The sequence below is a fragment of the Bicyclus anynana genome, chromosome 4 (genome assembly GCF_947172395.1).
Source record: "Bicyclus anynana chromosome 4, ilBicAnyn1.1, whole genome shotgun sequence".
NCBI lineage: Eukaryota > Metazoa > Arthropoda > Insecta > Lepidoptera > Nymphalidae > Bicyclus > Bicyclus anynana.
In genome coordinates this window covers 15,525,377-15,543,717 of record NC_069086.1, presented here as the reverse complement: position 1 = coordinate 15,543,717, position 18,341 = coordinate 15,525,377, and the positions used below count along the sequence as shown (strand labels likewise).

The following is an 18,341-nucleotide window of genomic DNA, read 5'->3' as shown; positions in this document are numbered from 1 at the left end:
TCGAGGCAAACTTTCAAGAGTGAAACGAAAATGAATACTGTCACCCGCACCATCCTACATGAAACGAACTGTGTGTGTGTGATTTCTCCTAAAGTCGAAGTCCGAATCTAATATACAATTATTATTATAAAATTAAGTGTTTATTGAATCGTCAATGGACATTCTAACAATGAATAATTTATAATTTGCAATGGTAATACCTAACTTTCCAAGCTTCAAATTAAAATTAAAGCTCATTTTTTGAGCTCATTCAAGCTCAGCTCACACACCTAAACTCAGCCAGATATTTTTCAGTATCGATTTTACCAATGACCTGAACTAATCAAAAGATATTCAGTGAAATGGGATATCACAAAAAAAAAAAATGTAAATAAATCTACTTTACAAAAGAAATATATTTAGTATCTTTTTCCATGCATATGTATATTAAAACAATAAATCGCGTGATGGTAATTAATTTCCGGCTTTTAATTAATCTTCATGTTGTTAGGTCGAAGGGCGCTGAAATGATTTAACGTAAAACCAGAATAAGGACGCCGTAAAACAATATATCACCTTATCTACAAAGTAAAACAGTGACAGCTTGTTCTGTGTGTATTATGAATCGACCGCTAAGCCAGTGTTATGATAAATGAGAAATAGGTTAAATTTTCACTTATCTAAAAAACAAAGTATGTGATAATTTCATACACAGACAGAAAAATTGAGGAGTAGAAGGTTAGCTTGGTATAAACATGTAATGCGTAGGGAGGAAAGTCATATTACTAGAAAAATGTTGAATGTGCAAGTGGAAGGACATAAGAGGAGAGGAAGGCCAAAGAAGAGATGGTTGGATTGTGTGAAAGAGGACATGTGTGTAAAAGGAGTGGATGATTAGTTGACGAGTAATAGAGACAAATGGAAAAGATTGACATATTTTTCCGACCCCACTTAAGTGGGATATGGGTAAGGAGATGACATTGACATATTCATACATCATCCTATGAAGAAGAGAGACTTGTTGTAGCAATGAAAAGTAACTAAAATTGTTATCTTGCGTCTATTCATAGACACAAACTCATGTAAAAGTTATTTGTCCAAAAAGCATATACTTATAGGATATCCATCATCATCATTAGATGTTCGCAAAACGAAAGTCCATGCCACTTGATGTATGTGGTCTTGTTTTGGATCGTACGCTGAGACATGCATAATTAACATTTTTGCTGTTGAGTAGAAGTCCATCGCCTCATAGCATTCCGATCTTGGCGACCGAGACCGGGTCGTGCGACCCACTGCACAGTATGAATTTATATGAAGCACTATGCACTATAAAATCCCGAGACCGCGTCGCGCGATCACCATTGTTTAGTGCTCCATATAAATCCATACTAAGCAGTGGGTGGGTGGGTCAGTCGCGGGTCGCAAGTCGCGGTCGCGAGTCGCGGTCTCCAAGATCGGAATGCTACCTTAACAGGGCAACACTTTGCAGGGCATGCAAACAACATGTCCTAGCTCAGACCAATTATAGAAGGACCTGTATCGCACTCATAGTCACGAACAAAGTTGTCTGTCATTTTCTGAGGAAAACGAGCTTAGATTTGGTATACATCTTATACTAAACTAGAAGTTTTGCCCGTTTTTTACACAATTCAATTACACAAAAAGGTATTTTTACGGAGTTTTTTAACTATTTAACATCAATTCTATAGAGACAGTTTTTATGATCGCATTAGATCGTTGATCATAATCATCATACTTTGACAGAAAAACAACGTCTAGCGAGGCAGATCCTATACAATAATTGGTCTGAGTGTCCTAGATTGCTGTGCAGTGGCCCAGCTTTAAATTATACACATACATAATTAATTACCTACCCTGCAGATGGGCCAACTGTATCCATTACTATAAAAATTCTCTCATCTTCAAACATTACTATCCCGATATATAGTCAACCAACAACATAAATTATTTTCTCACCTTTCAAAGAGAATGTCCTCTAAACAAAATATATATTCACTGTGCGTGTGTACGTCGACGTAGACAAATGATAACTACTCGTGTTCCTGATTATTATTTGGACATCTGCACATTGTAAAGCAAATACTAAAATCATTTCAATCATTCGTAATAGAGGAGTAAATAGCCACTTCGCCTGCGATTTATTTCAATAATGAACCTTATACTATTGTTATAAGGTGTGCATTGACAAATTATAGTGAAAACAATATTTATGTTTTGTTTAGCAAATCATTGATAGAGTTAATATAGACATGTTGTTATACCATAGCATGGTTCTTATACATAAATAGGTATTTATGTCATTTAGTAAATTATGCTTTGTATTATACAGGTAAATAACAATTACTTTTATTATTAATTATATAACAATACATAATGACGCTGTTTTTCAATATTGTGGTCTGAATTAAAGATATATGTAATATACATAAATTATGTATATTACATGAATGGTCGCTAACTATGGGCCTCATTAGAAGGCTCAGAGTCACACAGCGGGCGATGGAACGAGCTATGTTAGGAGTATCTCTACGTGATCGAATCAGAAATGAGGAGATCCGCAGAAGAAGCAAAGTCACCGACATAGCTCAACGAGTTGCGAAGCTGAAGTGGCAATGGGCGGGGCACATAGTTCGAAGAGCCGATGGACGTTAGGGTCCCAAAGTGCTGGAATGGCGACCCGCACTAGTAAGCGCAGTGTTGGCCGACCCCCCACCAGGTGGACTGACAACATCAAGCGAGTCGCAGGGCTTCGCTGGATGCAGGTGGCTCAGTATCGTGATGTTTGGAAGTCCCTACAAAAGGCCTATGTCCTGCAGTGGACGTCCATCGGCTGATATGATGATGATGATGATGATGATGATGATGATGATGATATTACATGAAACCATAATGTGTATTGAAATGTTATATACCTACAGGAAAGTATTATATACTAATATTATAAAGAGGAAAGATTTGATTGTTTATTTGTTTGTTCAATGCAAACAGATTTGGAAAACTCTTTCACTGTTGGAAAGCAACACTATCACCGATTGCTATAGGCTACATTTTATTCCCGTATTCCTACGAGAACAGAAATCACGCAGGTGAAACCGCGCGGCGTTTGCTAGTAAAATTGTGATTTTGACATTGTTAAATGAAATGATTATGTGAAAATCTTACGTGAAAACCCATATTTCTAAATCTATTATGTATAGATAGATTTAGAAAACTAGAAACTAGGAACAATCAATCTATCAATGTTGATACAACAAGTTACAATTAAAAAAACCCCGCCTTTCTTTCCATAATAATTGAAAAATGTAAATGTGATAACTTCGGATTGGCTGAAGATAAGATGAAGAAGAAGATAGATACGATACGATAGAGATCCGATAGATTTTCGTCGTATATAACTTATACCAGGACCACGTAAGCTTTAAAAAGTTCGGTTCATTGGTATTGGCTACGATGCCACAGACAAACAGGTTTTTTTTTTTACAAGTTAGCCCTTGACTACAATCACACCTGATGGTAAGTGATGATGGAGTCTAAGATGAAAGCGGGCTAACTTGAGGAGGATGAAAATCCACACCCCTTTCGGTTACTACACGACATCGTACCGGAACGCTAAATCCCTTGGCGGTACGTCTTTGTCGGTAGGGTGGTAACTAGCCACGGCCGAAGCCTCCCACCAGCCAGACCTGGACCAATTAAGAAAACTTCAATCGGCCCAGCCGGGGATCGAACCCAGGACCTCCGTATTGTAAATCACTGCGCCACGGAAGCCGTCAAAACGTTGTATAGTAAAAAGAGATTACTTAAAAGGGCCACTCACTTGACACTTGGTTGACGGCTTCAGCAATATGGCACCGGAACACATGGCAGCGGTAGACGGCCGACTCTTTGGTCTCGCCGTGCGACCAGGTGAAGGCGAAGCACGAGGCGACAGGCGAGCCCGCCGCGCCTCTGGCGTAGAACGATATCCTGTTGACTGCGTACCGAGTCATCACACTGTTCGTGGCCGCTTGGTATAGTCTGTGGAGATTTGGGACATCTATACTATCTATAATCTTTGCGCATTAACTGGACACCTGGCTACCAAACAAACACAGTAAAAACATCGTTCGAGCCAGGTGAGAAGTTAATTAGCACGAGCTTTATCTATATTAATATTATAAATAAGTAGGTAAAGTTTGTGAGGTTGTAGGGATAGGATGATATATGGAACTACTGAACCAATATTGAAATATCTTTTATTAATAGAATGTCACGTTATTTTTGAGTGTCATAGGCTATATTTTATAATCCTTTTAACACAAGAACGGGCGTTTTATTGAAACCGTGAGGCGTCTGCTAGCGTGTCATAAATCGACAATCATGTGATTAAAAATGGGCATTCTATGGGATAGGAGAAGTGGCCAGAATCCTGGGAGTTGTCCTTACAAAAATCTCAATATAAAGCAAATGTTTCCTAAATTCCTGATTAAGAATGAAAACCGACCTTCGAATACGTTCGTTTTCTTTCATGTAGGGCTAAAATGTGCACCATGAAAAATCTCCGGACGAGATGAAAGACATGTCGACTAATAACGACACAATCGAAAATATCACTCTCTCTTTCGTTCAATCGCATCGGAAGAGAGAATATTTTATCTCTTATCGAGATATTATATCGTGTTGCGCTACCTCGGCCTTCATGTGCAGCTTCACAGATAATATCCAAACATAAACATGAACAGAAGTTAACTGCTTTTTAAATAGCTAGCTAGTCATCTACGTCTCGGATTGAAGCTTACATTCTTTTTTTATTCAAAAAATACTTACACAACAAGCCCCTGTGAGCACACTGGTATAGATATAGAAACGGCTATACCGTCTCTGTTCTCGGGCATCGAGCTCAGTTCCTTCATGATGCGCTGTATGTCCGTCTCCGACTTGGGGTCGGCGATGTTCTGCGCGCCCAGGTAGCTGACGCCGCAGAACACAGTGCACTCCTGGTCCACATCTGATACTGGAATAAATGATTCCATAAAATTATGAACATAAGTATACCACCAAGACATACATCAATATGGCCTTTTCTCCATGCTCTCTATCGGTCGACAATATGGCCTTTTCTCTTCAAGAGATATGTCGTTGTTGCATGTTAGGCTTACAGGATGTAGTTATATCATGAATTTTGCCGATTTTACATGGAAACGAGCAAATACACTTCCTTTCAATCACGACGGTCATGAGCCGCTTGTACATAGCGGCACCTTGCAACTCTTATGTTAGTCTACTACTTTGGGATGCGGTTTCACGCGGCATCGTTAATCAGCTCTTGCTGATCCCAACGTTGGGGATCCAACGTCAAAGAATGGCGATGGACGGGGCACATAGTTCAAAGATGTGCCCCGTCCAACGCCATTTCAGCTATAGGTACGACTTTCTGAGCTGTGAGTGTAAGTACATATTTGTGAACTTAATTACCTTCATCATCGCTTTCAATAGGCTTCATGTGGTCGTGTTTCTCCGTGGGCGACGGAGTTGAGGTGTCCGCAGCAGACCCTTCTACGACCTCGTAGAACTTCGAACCGCCGACATGCCGACACGAATCCTAGAAGACATTCACGGTTAGCTTAGTATTCCTTCGCCAACTGCTCCGTTGATTTAACAACACAGGTACAATATAAAGAAAATTAAGAAAGGGTTTCTATTGCTTTATTTCTCTTTCTCATTCATCGTCATCAACCCATATTCGGCTCACTGCTGAGCTCGAGTCTCCTCTCAGAATGAGAGGGGTTAGGCCAGTAGTCCACCACGCTGGCCCAATGCGGATTGGCAGACTTCACACACGCAGAGAATTAAGATAATTCTCTGGTATGCAGGTTTCCTCACGATGTTTTCCTTCACCGATTGAGACACGTGATATTTAATTTCTTAAAAATGCACACAACTGAAAAGTTGGAGGTGCATGCCCCGGACCGGATTCGAACCCACACCCTCCGGAATCGGAGGCAGAGGTCATATCCACTGGGCTATCACAACTCATTCATGATCGTATAAAAAACTAAAATTATAGGACAATATATGAATCTAACTGCAAAAGCAGTGATACCCCAGTGGATATGCCTCTGCCTCAGCTTCCGGAGAGTGAGGGGTTTGAATCCAGTCCGGGGCATGCACCTCCAACTTTTCAGTTGTGTGCATTTTAAGAAATTTAAATATCACGTGTCTCAAACGGTGAAGGAAAAAATCGTAAGGAAACCTGCATATCAGAGATTTTTCTTAATTCTCTGCGTGTGAAGTCTGCCAATCCGCATTGGGCCAGCGTGGTGGACTATTGGCCTCACCCCTCTCATTCTGAGAGGAGACTCGAGCTCAGCAGTGAGCCGAATATGGGTTGATAATGATGAACTGCAAAAGTTGGCCAACCGGAGAGGCACTCCACGAAGAATTTAAATTAAAATGTACGAGTGTGTGTTATAATTAGTGACATGTTTTTGTTGCTATGACGAATACCAGTATATTGAACACCCACCCACTGTTTGTGGTTCTATAACCTCTATTATATTGTGACTGAATCAAAATATTTATATACAAAGTAACGCGTTGACAGATGCGTCTTTGTTTGAAACATTTTTTTAACTATAAGGTAGTCCTTACAAACTTTACTCACGGGTTTTTCTTAACACTGTGACCTCTTTGTACTTCAAAAGGGGACAAATGACCCTTTCATACCAACCAAGATTTATTACATACCTCGCAACTATTATTATTTTATTAGGCCTAAATTTCTAAGTAATTTATTTTAGACAAAAAAGAATAGTTCAAGCCTTGGGGTCAAAGTTGAAATAAGCGATACTTTAAATATTACAATGAATTGTGCAATTTTTAAAGAAATACTGAGTCCTGAGTAAAACATTTTTTATGTTAATCGATCATCCCCATAGTACAGTTGTTTATTTTAACACATATTTACATCCCTGGCTGGCTATGGTTTGCACGTGGCATCGTACTGCAATGGTAAATCGCTTACCGGTACGTATTTGCCAGTAAAGCGGTAACTATAACACACATTCACACACAGTCACATTTGAAGCTTATTCGACCAGAACAAACCTGAGTCCAGAAAATGAGTTTCTTAAATTGATCCAAACAATTTCCGTTTTAAGGTAATACCATACAGTACATACTTTAAGTCTTACCATCGGTCTAAACATTCCTCTAAACTGAAGTCCAATTCTCACAGGAGACGCCCTAGAGAGTCATCTGTCCCTTTACTTTCAATGGGGATGATGACTAGGTTTGAATATATTGATTTTTATGATACATTCGGGTAAATAAGGTGAATGTTAACTAATTTATACATAAAAATCAATGATTGTCTTCACTAAATCGTGCCATTTTGTATGGAGCGTTTTCTGGGATCCGCGGCAGCGCCGCAAATCTGCGCCTTAAATCCCTGTAGCTCCGAAAGTAATGATCGCAGATACCCTGTTACTTTTACAAAATAGCTTTGCTATTAGTATACTCTTAATTTATATACAATTTAACAAACTGTCATCATCCCTATTAACCCTCGAGTTCACAGATTTCTGCGCTTGTCAAAACCCCAGTAACACTACCGTGTTCCCATTAGGCAGCCCGCAACGAATATACAATACCAAAAAGCTTACACAACTGTACTAGAGATGTCTACAAAATTATTGCAAAGATCAAAAAATAACTAATTACTTATTGAATTATTATTACTAATTAAATAACCACCTTATACACCACATGTGACGTCCTCCCAAAAGTCATTATGACCACTTTCACACAAACACTTGAATAAACAATTAACACTCTTGAAATTTAATTAATGGTGCAAAGAATTTCGTCCTTGTCAACGTTCAATGGCCGTCATCGGTTGAATACCAAACAGTAAACAGTGATACTGATTCATGCTGCCTACTGAAGTTCTGACGCCCAAGTTATCATATGGTCGGTTAGGTATTTCAATGGACCGACAGCTTGTTGTAGTCAGACATACTTCATTCAAAAAAAAAGAAAGCCATGAAGAATATTTGCCATATCTTTTTTAAATATGACCAATATTCCCATTCCCCTCCAACTAGTCGGGAAAGACTGTGTTAGGAGTGGGTACGACAATAGACCAACCGGGCGAGGATCGAACCCTTCGATCATGAGTCCGACCGCTCTTAGCGTTGAGTTATTGAGGCTATAAAGATTTAAACTATCGTGAATGTTATTCATATTAATGGGGATGATGACTAGGATTGAATATTTTGATATTTATGATACATTCGAGTAAATAAGGTGTTAAATAATTTATACATAAAAAGCAAAGATTGTCTGGATATTTGCAAAATAAATCTATATCTATACTAATATTATAAAGCTGAAGAGTTTGTTTGTTTGTTTGTTTGATTGAACGCGCTAATCTCAGAAACTACTGGTCCGATTTGAAAAATTATTTCAGTGTTATAGGCTAGTAAGATTATAAAATTTCAAAATATATTAAATATTTTTTATCGTAATAAGATGAAAATTCATACAGTTTTAGCTTCCTCACAATAAATGTGATATTTTTTTATGAACTATAAACATAAATGCACGAATAACAAATATATTAGTAATTTTGTTTGAACGCCAATGTAGACCTTCATGGCCGACAGGCGTTTTGGCTCGTATTGTCAAAAACATATTTAATAACTAAAATTTTCTAAAAATAAAACACGCCTCGAAAAAATATGATTTTTTTTCAATCTAGTAGAATGATATTTAAGACCATTTAAAAAAAGTGTCAACTAGCGTATTGTCTACCGTACTTACCTACGGTATTTATTTATTTAAAGGTTTATTCTACACTAGCGAACGCCTGCGACTTCGTCTACGTGAAACCCTACTACTACCCTACCCTACTCCCATTCTACAGCTGCCCTACCATACAGGGGATAAGTAGGGACTCAACTTTACCCCTACCCTACCCCTACTCTATTCCTACCACGCGACGGAAGCTTAAAAAAATGGAGTAACTTCTGCCGTTTTCCTTACATTTCCCTTCACTGCTCTGTTCCTATTGACCGTAGCGTGATAAAAAGTATACTATAACCTGCCCAGGAGTATGAAAAATAATTTTACCAAGTTTCGTTTAAATCCGTCGAGCACTTTTTGTTTCTATAACGAACATACAGATAGACAGTCAGACAGACAGACAGACAGACAGTCAGACAGACAGACAGACAGAAAAACAGACAGACAAAAATTTTACTGATTGCATTTTTGGCATCAGTATCGATCACTAATCACCCCCTGATAGCTATTTTGGAAATATATTTCATGTACAGAATTGACCTCTCTACAGATTTATTATAAGTATAGATTATACGGTAGCAGCATGGACTACAAAACTTTCAGCCTTCTTTCAATGCGGTTTGTCTGCCTATCGCAGGCTCTCTGTCTACAAGGGTTGCGTCATATTTTAATTATATCATTATCAGTAATGATACAATATTAAGGACAATAAAGCTGTATCGAAATTTTGACGCCATTGACGCAAATAGTTCCTATAGGATATGATGTTGGTATGCAGTGGCGTGCATAAGGTGTTTAGCAAGGGTATGCACTATACTTATAGTTTGTACAAAATAGAAAATTCCTTCTCAAATTCAGGTTCGTAACGAGTCCTCAGGGTAGAACTTCACGTCACTGTTGGTATGATAATTACAAAATTACTGCTCGTTGTTGTTGTCATTATGTATATTACTGAATTAGTGCCTCATTGGTCCCATGGTAAGCAGGTTCGGCTACGACAATGAGGTCCTAGGTTCGAATCCCGGGTCAGGCCAACAAAAAATTACGCTATTGAGATTTGATTTCCGGATATTAGCGACATTGATTTATGGAGGTTCATTTTATAAATCGAGTCAGGAAAAGATATAGATGAAAAATCGATTTTAGGAAAACATATAGCAATTTTTTTTAATCTGGGTCGCGTTAAGTCGGATTGTACACAAAAGGCATTGAATTCAGAACATTTAGAAATCAGTTTAAGATAAAAAAAAGAGAATCTCACCTTCAAAACAACGTTCATCACTAACTACGGAAACATGCGAAATTCCAAATCTAATTATGTCCGTATGATTAACACTTGGTAAAGTTTAAACCACAGAGAACATTCCTTAATTGCTTAAGGATTAAAAGCAAAAAACCAACACATAATAAGGATAAGTGTGTTTTAATCTGTGTGACTATGACATAGCACAATTAATGTGAACTTTAACCAGAAAATTATATATTTTAACCTACTTAATATAATTACAATTTAAAGAATACAGGACGCGTTTTGGTTTTGGCATTTAAAATTATGAAATACATAATTTGCTTAAAAGATTTATAATTTACGTACTTATAAATAAAATATTTTATGCATATATAGAACTGGCGGACGACCGCGACTTCCTCCGCTCTTAGACCTCCTTAATCCAGCCCTCTCGCAAAATTAGTTTTTAGTGGACGTCTACAATTTATAAACTACCTCCCTGCCAAATTTCAACTTTGTACGTCAAGCGGTTTTCGAGATATCGTGATGAATAAACTTTCGCATTTACATTTTTACATAATATTAAGATAAGATTAAAATTGATATTTACGTATTAGTGGAAGTTATCACTAATCATTAAGATGAAGTACCTAACTATAAATAAAATCTAATACCTTATCTATTCACCTCTTCTTAAAGAGTATCAAGACAAGAAATAGTACAATGACATTTCTAAAAATCTAAAGATATCTAAGTATTTGTAAATCATTCGATGAATAGTCGTTTTATTAGAAAAAATATATTTGACAAAACTGTCTCACAGACAAAACAACGACATAGACCATAGTCAATAATTTAGGTTTTTCTTCAAAAATTCCTTATTTCTTTCTTTATCACGATAGATTTCTAGGATTTCTCAGTATAAATACGACAGACACACACACAAGCACATATACACGTAGATACACAATATCTCCACACACAGAAACACCCTTATTTTGCATTAGGGAGTGGAACACGTAAATGAATGAGCTAAGAAGTGAATGTAATACGATTGCATCAATCAGATCGTGGTATGTGACCGACTGACTGACACCGAGGCGGCGCAGTAACGACTAGACTAGACTAACGAGCTGAATACGCGCACAATGGACGGAACCAAAACAACTGGACAATTAACGTTCACGGGCACGGATTGGGTGTACGATGAAATTTAAATCACGCACGCGTTCATTCACTTATCGTCGTCTTTGGAATCTTCGAGAACAAGGCTTGTATTTTTTAATGACTTTCCCAGATCTAAATAAACTTCTATTACGTTCAGTAAAGTGCCTAACAGGCGTTTCCAATAACCTATTTGTTATCCGTGTGAATCAATTAAAAAATAAAATGCCTTATAACTTTCTGTTATACTCAGTAATTCTTTGAAATCCCTTTCAAATTATTTTGAAGTTAATATACATGAAGCCAAACATAGTACCTCCTCTTCTTCGGAAATCGGTTGTAAATATGTTAGGAATATGGATTAAACAATATAAGAATACAAAATGAACGTACTCGTTTACTCCAACAACAATGACGATCCCACAACAGGAATAATAATGCTCTGAATCCGAAATGTCATGAGAAGTAGGCCGAAACGATGAAATTGGTTTGGATAAATGTCACGGAAATAGGACGGTATAAGAGCAAAATAAAGAAAAATATCTAACTGTAACTTTTGTTACTTTATATCAAACTAGCCCACATAATTCCCGTGAGAATACGGGGATAAAATATAGCCTATGACTCTCACAAATAACATTGATATTCTACGAGTATTGACGGCCTCCGTGGCGCAGTGGTTTGCGCGGTGGATTTACAAGACGGAGGTCCTGGGTTCGATCCCCGGCTGGGCAGATTGAGCTTTTCTTAATTTGTCCAGGTCTGGCTGGTGGGAGGCTTCGGCCGTGGCTAGTTACCACCCTACCGGCAAAGACGTACCGCCAAGCGATTTAGCGTTCCGGTACGATGCCGTGTAGAAACCGAAAGGGGTGTGCATTTTCATCCTCCTCCTAACAAGTTAGCCCGCTTCCATCTTAGACTGCATCATCACTTACCATCAGGTGACATTGTAGTCAAGGGCTAACTTGTAAAGAATAAAAAAAAAAGAGTATGTAACGAATGTCATCCGGTGCCTACTGACAACCCTTCGTGGATATCATACAGTAAGTAGACATTCCTCATTTGTTTTTAATGGTATCAACCTTAGATGAACAATAAAAATCAAATTAGTGAATAGATCAGCTAATCATCTTTCTCTTATAATTACAACTATTTGAATGAAGTACGAGTACCAGTAAAAGTATACGCGAATTAACAAATTACTTCAATATTAATAAAATAAAAAATGCTGTTTTACTTCCTGATAGTAAAGTTATTTTGTATTCACCCGCGTGGTTCCCGTTCCTGTAGGAATACAGGGATAATATATAGCCATAGCCTTCCTCGATAAATGGGCTATCTAACACTGAAAGAATTTTTCAATTCAGCTTTATAATATTAGTATAGATATAGATAAGAAAGTAATAGCTAAGTATGACTTCAATATAAATTGCTATTTAAAAACGACAGGCGTTCTGACTTTCAGAACAGTGTCAACAGGAAACCTTTACTGATATAATTAGTTAAAAACCATTAAGCAAGTAATGAGGTTTATGTACTGCCAGAAGATAGGATAACGCGTGCTACAATATAAAATAATATAACGATTGAAAGAGTGTTGGAAAGAAGTAACTTTATGGCTACAATGTACCTATACAGAAGTGAATATTAAGACAGGAAAACTACATAACTTTCTTAGACTTCAGCTGTCTTAGAGAAGGAAGAACTGCTGATAGCAACGGAGACGTATACCATTCCATTCCAACCATTCGTACCACGTATACCAACCATTCTTTTTGTCTAAATAAATAAATATACTTAAACAATACACATCTCACTACTTAGCCCCAAAGTAAGCATGTAGCTTGTGTTATGAGTACTTAGATAGGTGATTTTATCAACTATATAGATAAATACTGAACTTCTAAATTAGGTACAACAAAAACGTTGGCGTTCAATATTTTAATAACAGTGAGATTGATTGTACATACCTACTCTGTTTCATTTGGCCTAACATTTTATGTGCAATCAAATTAATTTAATTGGTTCGCGTATGCACTACATGTTGCTAAAAATAATGAAACATGTTGGATACAAGTTTTTCAACCCAGTTTCCGTAAACAAATGATACAGGCCTTCCGCCATGGCTCAGTGAACACTATATTTTTTTTTCTAATTATATATTGACAGGGGCCTCCTTAATGCGATTCACAAGAATGTGAGAGGTTGGAACGACTTCCTAAGCTTCTCAAGAGATTTACCGAGCTTTTACACAGATGGGGTTTGAGTGAATCAGTCTTGACGCCCCCTTGACCGTGTTTAAAATCCATAACCAGGATTAGCGTTAGCGTTTTTAGTCACATGGCTAAGGCATGTGGCTAAAAACGCTAACGCTTCAAAAACTAAAAAAATGTATGGTAATGAATGAGATTGGATCGATAACTCGATCACGTGACCTGTTATAGAGAATGTCATTCCCATTAATTTTTTTCAATTTTCGAAGCGTTAGCGTTTGTAGAGAGAGAATCGACATGCCACATGGCTACAGGCCCTGGTGACGTAAGAAATCGGGATCCGAATACTGTAAGTCTTAGTCATTGTCACAACTAATGTGTACTAATATATGAGTAGTAATAGTGAGCGTCATATATTTTATCCCGTATTCTCACGGGTACAAGCACAGCTAATTTTATAATATAGTCATTACTTACCTCGATATAGGTAAAATAAAGTATGATGGGGTTTGTTAACATAAACTCTTAATAAAACAATATATTGTGTGGACATCTGAGTGATGAAATCCATGCCCAGCAGTGGGAAATACATAAAATGTGGATCCATGATATATACCATTGTTAATGTTTTCCCACAACAATAACTTCACTGCACTATGACAACTATCTCCGCTTCTTTTTTATTATCACTGATAAAAAAAGCTATTTTGTAAAACAAAATACGTTCGCTTTCAGATAACTTATTCCAAAACACAAAAGGAGTTCACTTTCTATTTGCTCTACAATACCAGCGTCTTTTATTTTGGTGTTTAAAAATAAAATAAAGGAAAAACAAAGTTTTCGTACCATTGTAATTGTTACTATCAGATAAGATAAAATCGTTCATAAAGTTGTTTAAACAGTTTTTTATGTCTTGTACAAGAAATAAACATTTCGTTGTGTTTTTATCAGTTCGTAAACGTAAACTACTAATGTCATTTCGATACAGTTTTAAGATACTAGTTATAATTTACGATTTTACTTGGAACATTTATAAAACGGACAAAGGAAATCCTGTCGAATTAGTCAAGAAGGTATTTTTTTTATAACAAAACATAAGATTATACCTGTTGTTAAGTGAAGAACGACGATGCAGTCTATGAAATAAATGAATATTGACTATTGATGCTAACAGAAGGGGGGTTGAAGTTAGTTCAATCCATACTTCGTGGCATCCAGTTGCGTGCATTTCATAGATGCAAATATGCACTGCCTACCCTAAGGACTCAATACAAATACACAGAATAGTTATTTAGGACTAGGAATTTTCAAATTTCTACATATAGTGCGTACCCTTGTTAAAAACCTTATGCACGCCACTGGTGGCATCATACTCTTAGCGGTGCGATTGTCTCAGACAGATTGTACCATCTGATAAGTCCTTCAAAGAGTAAGTTCAATGTAACAAGAATTGCCAGTCCTATTTAATCCACCACTGTAAAGTGTTTTTCAGATAGCATGGGTACGGTGACAGTCGCCTGTATGACGTTCATAATACTGTATACTTTTATCGTGAATCGCGGCAAACTTTCAAGAGTGAAACGAACTGTCACCCGGACCATCCTACATAAAACGAACTGTAGGACACTGGCCTTCGCAATCTTATTGGGGAAGGGAATTTAGAGGCACTTTCGGGTAGTCTTTGGCTCTAAGAACATTACAAGTATAAGATATTAATGATCATTGGAATCAAGGAGACAATGCGCCCTCCGAGTTACAGGGGAGTAACATCAGCCATCAGATGCAGCTGAGAATTTGTAAAAAAAAAACTTATTTTTAAAAGTAGGACCAAACACATGAACCCATAAACAAAAACAAAAACACAACAAAAACATTCAGTTCTATCTATTTACCTTACATTTTCGTTTGTGTTTACTAAAGCAGACGCGTTAATCAGAATAACCTTACGCAATAATGTTCTCACTCACGAAAAATTAACTTGATAGTGATCAGTTGTAAAAAATGTTCTATGGATCCCGGACTATCTGAAATACTCAAACAACGTGTTTCCCAGTTCAAAACAATATGCAAAATGCTTGCCACCTTGATGTGGCTAATTTAGTAGGGGAATTGGCGACCTACATTCATTATTCAACGGTCAAATAAAATCCAATGGCCTTATGAACTTTATCATTATTTCCATTGTTACGAATGTTGGATACAATTTTTTTGGTCATTAAATAATTCAATTTCAATTTATTTATTTATTAACAGAAGCTATTTAGGAAGTATTACATTAGTTTGCGTGGATTTCTCTAATTATATTTAAAGAGTAATTCTAATCCATTATTGTTCTAACACTTCTTGAAAATGGATTTAATAAACAATTTGGATCAAATTCTTTAATTTATACTACTACATACTAGCGAACGCCCGCGACTTCATCCGCGTGGAAAATAAAGTTAAACATATATATATATATACCGTCCTCTTGTCACTCTAGCTATTGATGAAAACCAAAATGTGTTGTGTAGTTCAAAAGATCTAAGCGTACAAACAGTTGAAGTCAGTTTATATATATATAATACTATGTAAATAAATGAGAATGACAACTAAATGGGTGAAATCACAGGCTTCTGATAGTGGAGAATAAACATTAATTTTAGATCACATGGGAAATCTCTTTATGTACCTACTACTGATGAAGAAGCTCCAAAACAATAACAATAAAAAAAATAAGCCCATTATACATCATTATGTTTTTTTTGCCATCCATGATACTATTTCATGGTCATTGCTATTGTTCGTAATTATAAATCCTCACACTTGGAAAAAGATGAATAAATAATCTAGTTTGATAAAATCATTTTATATGGTTATTCCTAAACACTAATTTTTCAACATCTCAGGAAAAGTATTTTTTTACATAAAACATGCCTTACATATTTCTCAGTACCCTTGACAATGTTTCATGACAGACCATGGAACATTATAAAGGGTGGAATAATCAGTTTAGTAATAAAAGTGTCAAAGAGAGTAGCCGCTATAGCCAAGTCCATACAACCTCACCAGTGGCGTGCACTGCATACAAGCATTAAAGTACTGCATACCCTAAGACACATCTTAAAGCTTATTATTTTTTCTTACTAGTGAATGCATTCCCTGATCAACAACCTTTTGCACACCACTGTACGTCACATAGAAATTTATAAGAATTCTTCGGATCTTGGATATTTATTACTTTAAAAAATGTGAAAATACAGCTAGTCTTTTCTATAAAAGACCTTAAGACTTTTGTTCTAGAAATTAGATAATTGGAATTATTTATTGCAAAACTATATCACAGCAACTACCAAACAATTCTTTTTAATATCAATATCTTACTCATAAAACTAAACTTTACTTACTATTTAAAAAATTTTAAAAAAGAATTTAGAGTAGTAAGGTACTAAATCCCACTAGTAACAGAACACTTACTTGGCTCTTCACTGGTATATTCTGAACACTGGCTCCATCCACTGTGTCTCCCATTCTTGTGTCAGTGTCGCTCTCCACTTCGTAAATAACTGTGTACAAGTCAAGGCCTTCTGGGACGTTAGACTCAATGTTCGCTTCTGGCCTTACTGTTAGCTCTTGATTGATGAGTTGACTACGACTTATTCTCAGAGAGCTCTGAAGAGATTCTGATATGGCCTGAAAGTAAATAACAACTTGTTGTAACTGTTTTCAGCTGATAAATGGCCACTGCTGGACATAGGCCTTCTTTAAGCTGCCTGCATCCAATGGCTCCCTGCAATGCTTAAACGCTGCTTCATTAAATTAATCAATTTTCATTTATATTGCTGGAATTTCATTTTGATACAACAGAGTAGAGACAATATAATGGTACATAATATACAAGCAAATCTTTCATTTTGGTTATTTGAACATTTATATAGTACACTTTTTATTTACTGAATGTACCTACTCAATAACTTCAAACTTTAAGACACAAACTTTGTCTCAATTTATTACTTTAAATCTTTCTAACATGAAATTGAAAACATAAAACTTATCACCAGAAACACCACACACATTTTTAACGTACTGTTAAATTTTTATGACTTCAAGGCCAGGTACATATACAGCATAGGGTCTTGAATCTGTGTGAACTGAAATGTTTTACGTATACGTACGTCGCTCAATATGTCTTCTAAATCGCAGCATACATTTGTTGTTAGCACTGGTACGGGACTTGGCGTATGCGATCGCCCGGAGTAAAACTCAATATCTGCGGGGTCCGACACCTCATTCACTCGACATCCATTGAACTCCATCACTGTCTGTCGACAAACTCCAAGATTATCCACAAAATACTGTTACCGATGCATTATGTATGGAAAAGATACCGATGTATATAACACGAACGTAAATCATATATATTTTCTTACCCATCGAAGCCTAGGTTCTCTCGTGAGAACAAGACATTTTAACAACCCAATATTTTACGAAACTTAAAGAAAAAGAATACACGACTAAATTCCAATGCGGTTCTTAGATGTACTTATATTTACCGATGAAAAAGTGATCAATTTGTTGGTTTCTCGATGCAAAGAAACGTCAAAAACCAAGTTTAAAATTAAATGTCAAACCTTTTGTCACCTTCACGACACAGATGATAAATTGATTTATCATCTGTGTCGTCACCTTCACGACACAGATGATAAATCAAGCTCCAAGAAAAATCCGTTTCATCCGAAACTCCAATTGAAGTTAAAAATTCAAAATGATAGCAAATTATTTATAATTTAATTTGTTTTATGTTGTCTCTTTGTTTTATTGATACCTATGATTGTTACCCATGGACCGAGGACGTTGTATCCAAATCCTAGTGATAACCTCTCAGACTAACTATAAAAGGACCTGACTCGCTAGACGTTACCCCTCTGTCAAAGTTAAAGAATCAGCGCGTTTAACTACTTTATAAACTG

At 36.6% G+C, this 18,341-nt stretch overlaps 1 protein-coding gene across 3 annotated transcripts in view; it reads right to left on the bottom strand.

The window, feature by feature from the left end:
• Positions 1-17,982, bottom strand: part of LOC112054937 (rab GTPase-activating protein 1-like) — a 42,551-nt gene extending 24,569 nt beyond the window's left edge. For 2 of the 3 annotated variants that reach the window (XM_052891537.1, XM_052891538.1), the window contains exons 1-6: positions 17,802-17,982; positions 17,547-17,693; positions 16,849-17,064; positions 5,458-5,584; positions 4,810-4,996; positions 3,821-4,020 (exon numbers count right to left, since the gene is read on the bottom strand). In XM_052891537.1, coding sequence (XP_052747497.1) covers positions 3,821-4,020; positions 4,810-4,996; positions 5,458-5,584; positions 16,849-17,064; positions 17,547-17,687 — 871 coding nt within the window. In that variant the 5' untranslated portion in view covers positions 17,688-17,693; positions 17,802-17,982. Of the gene's footprint in view, positions 1-3,820; positions 4,021-4,809; positions 4,997-5,457; positions 5,585-7,737; positions 7,889-16,848; positions 17,065-17,546; positions 17,694-17,801 lie in introns of those variants that run through there. The other variant, XM_052891539.1, reaches the window with a different exon arrangement.
• Between the last annotated feature and the right edge of the window lie 359 nt (positions 17,983-18,341).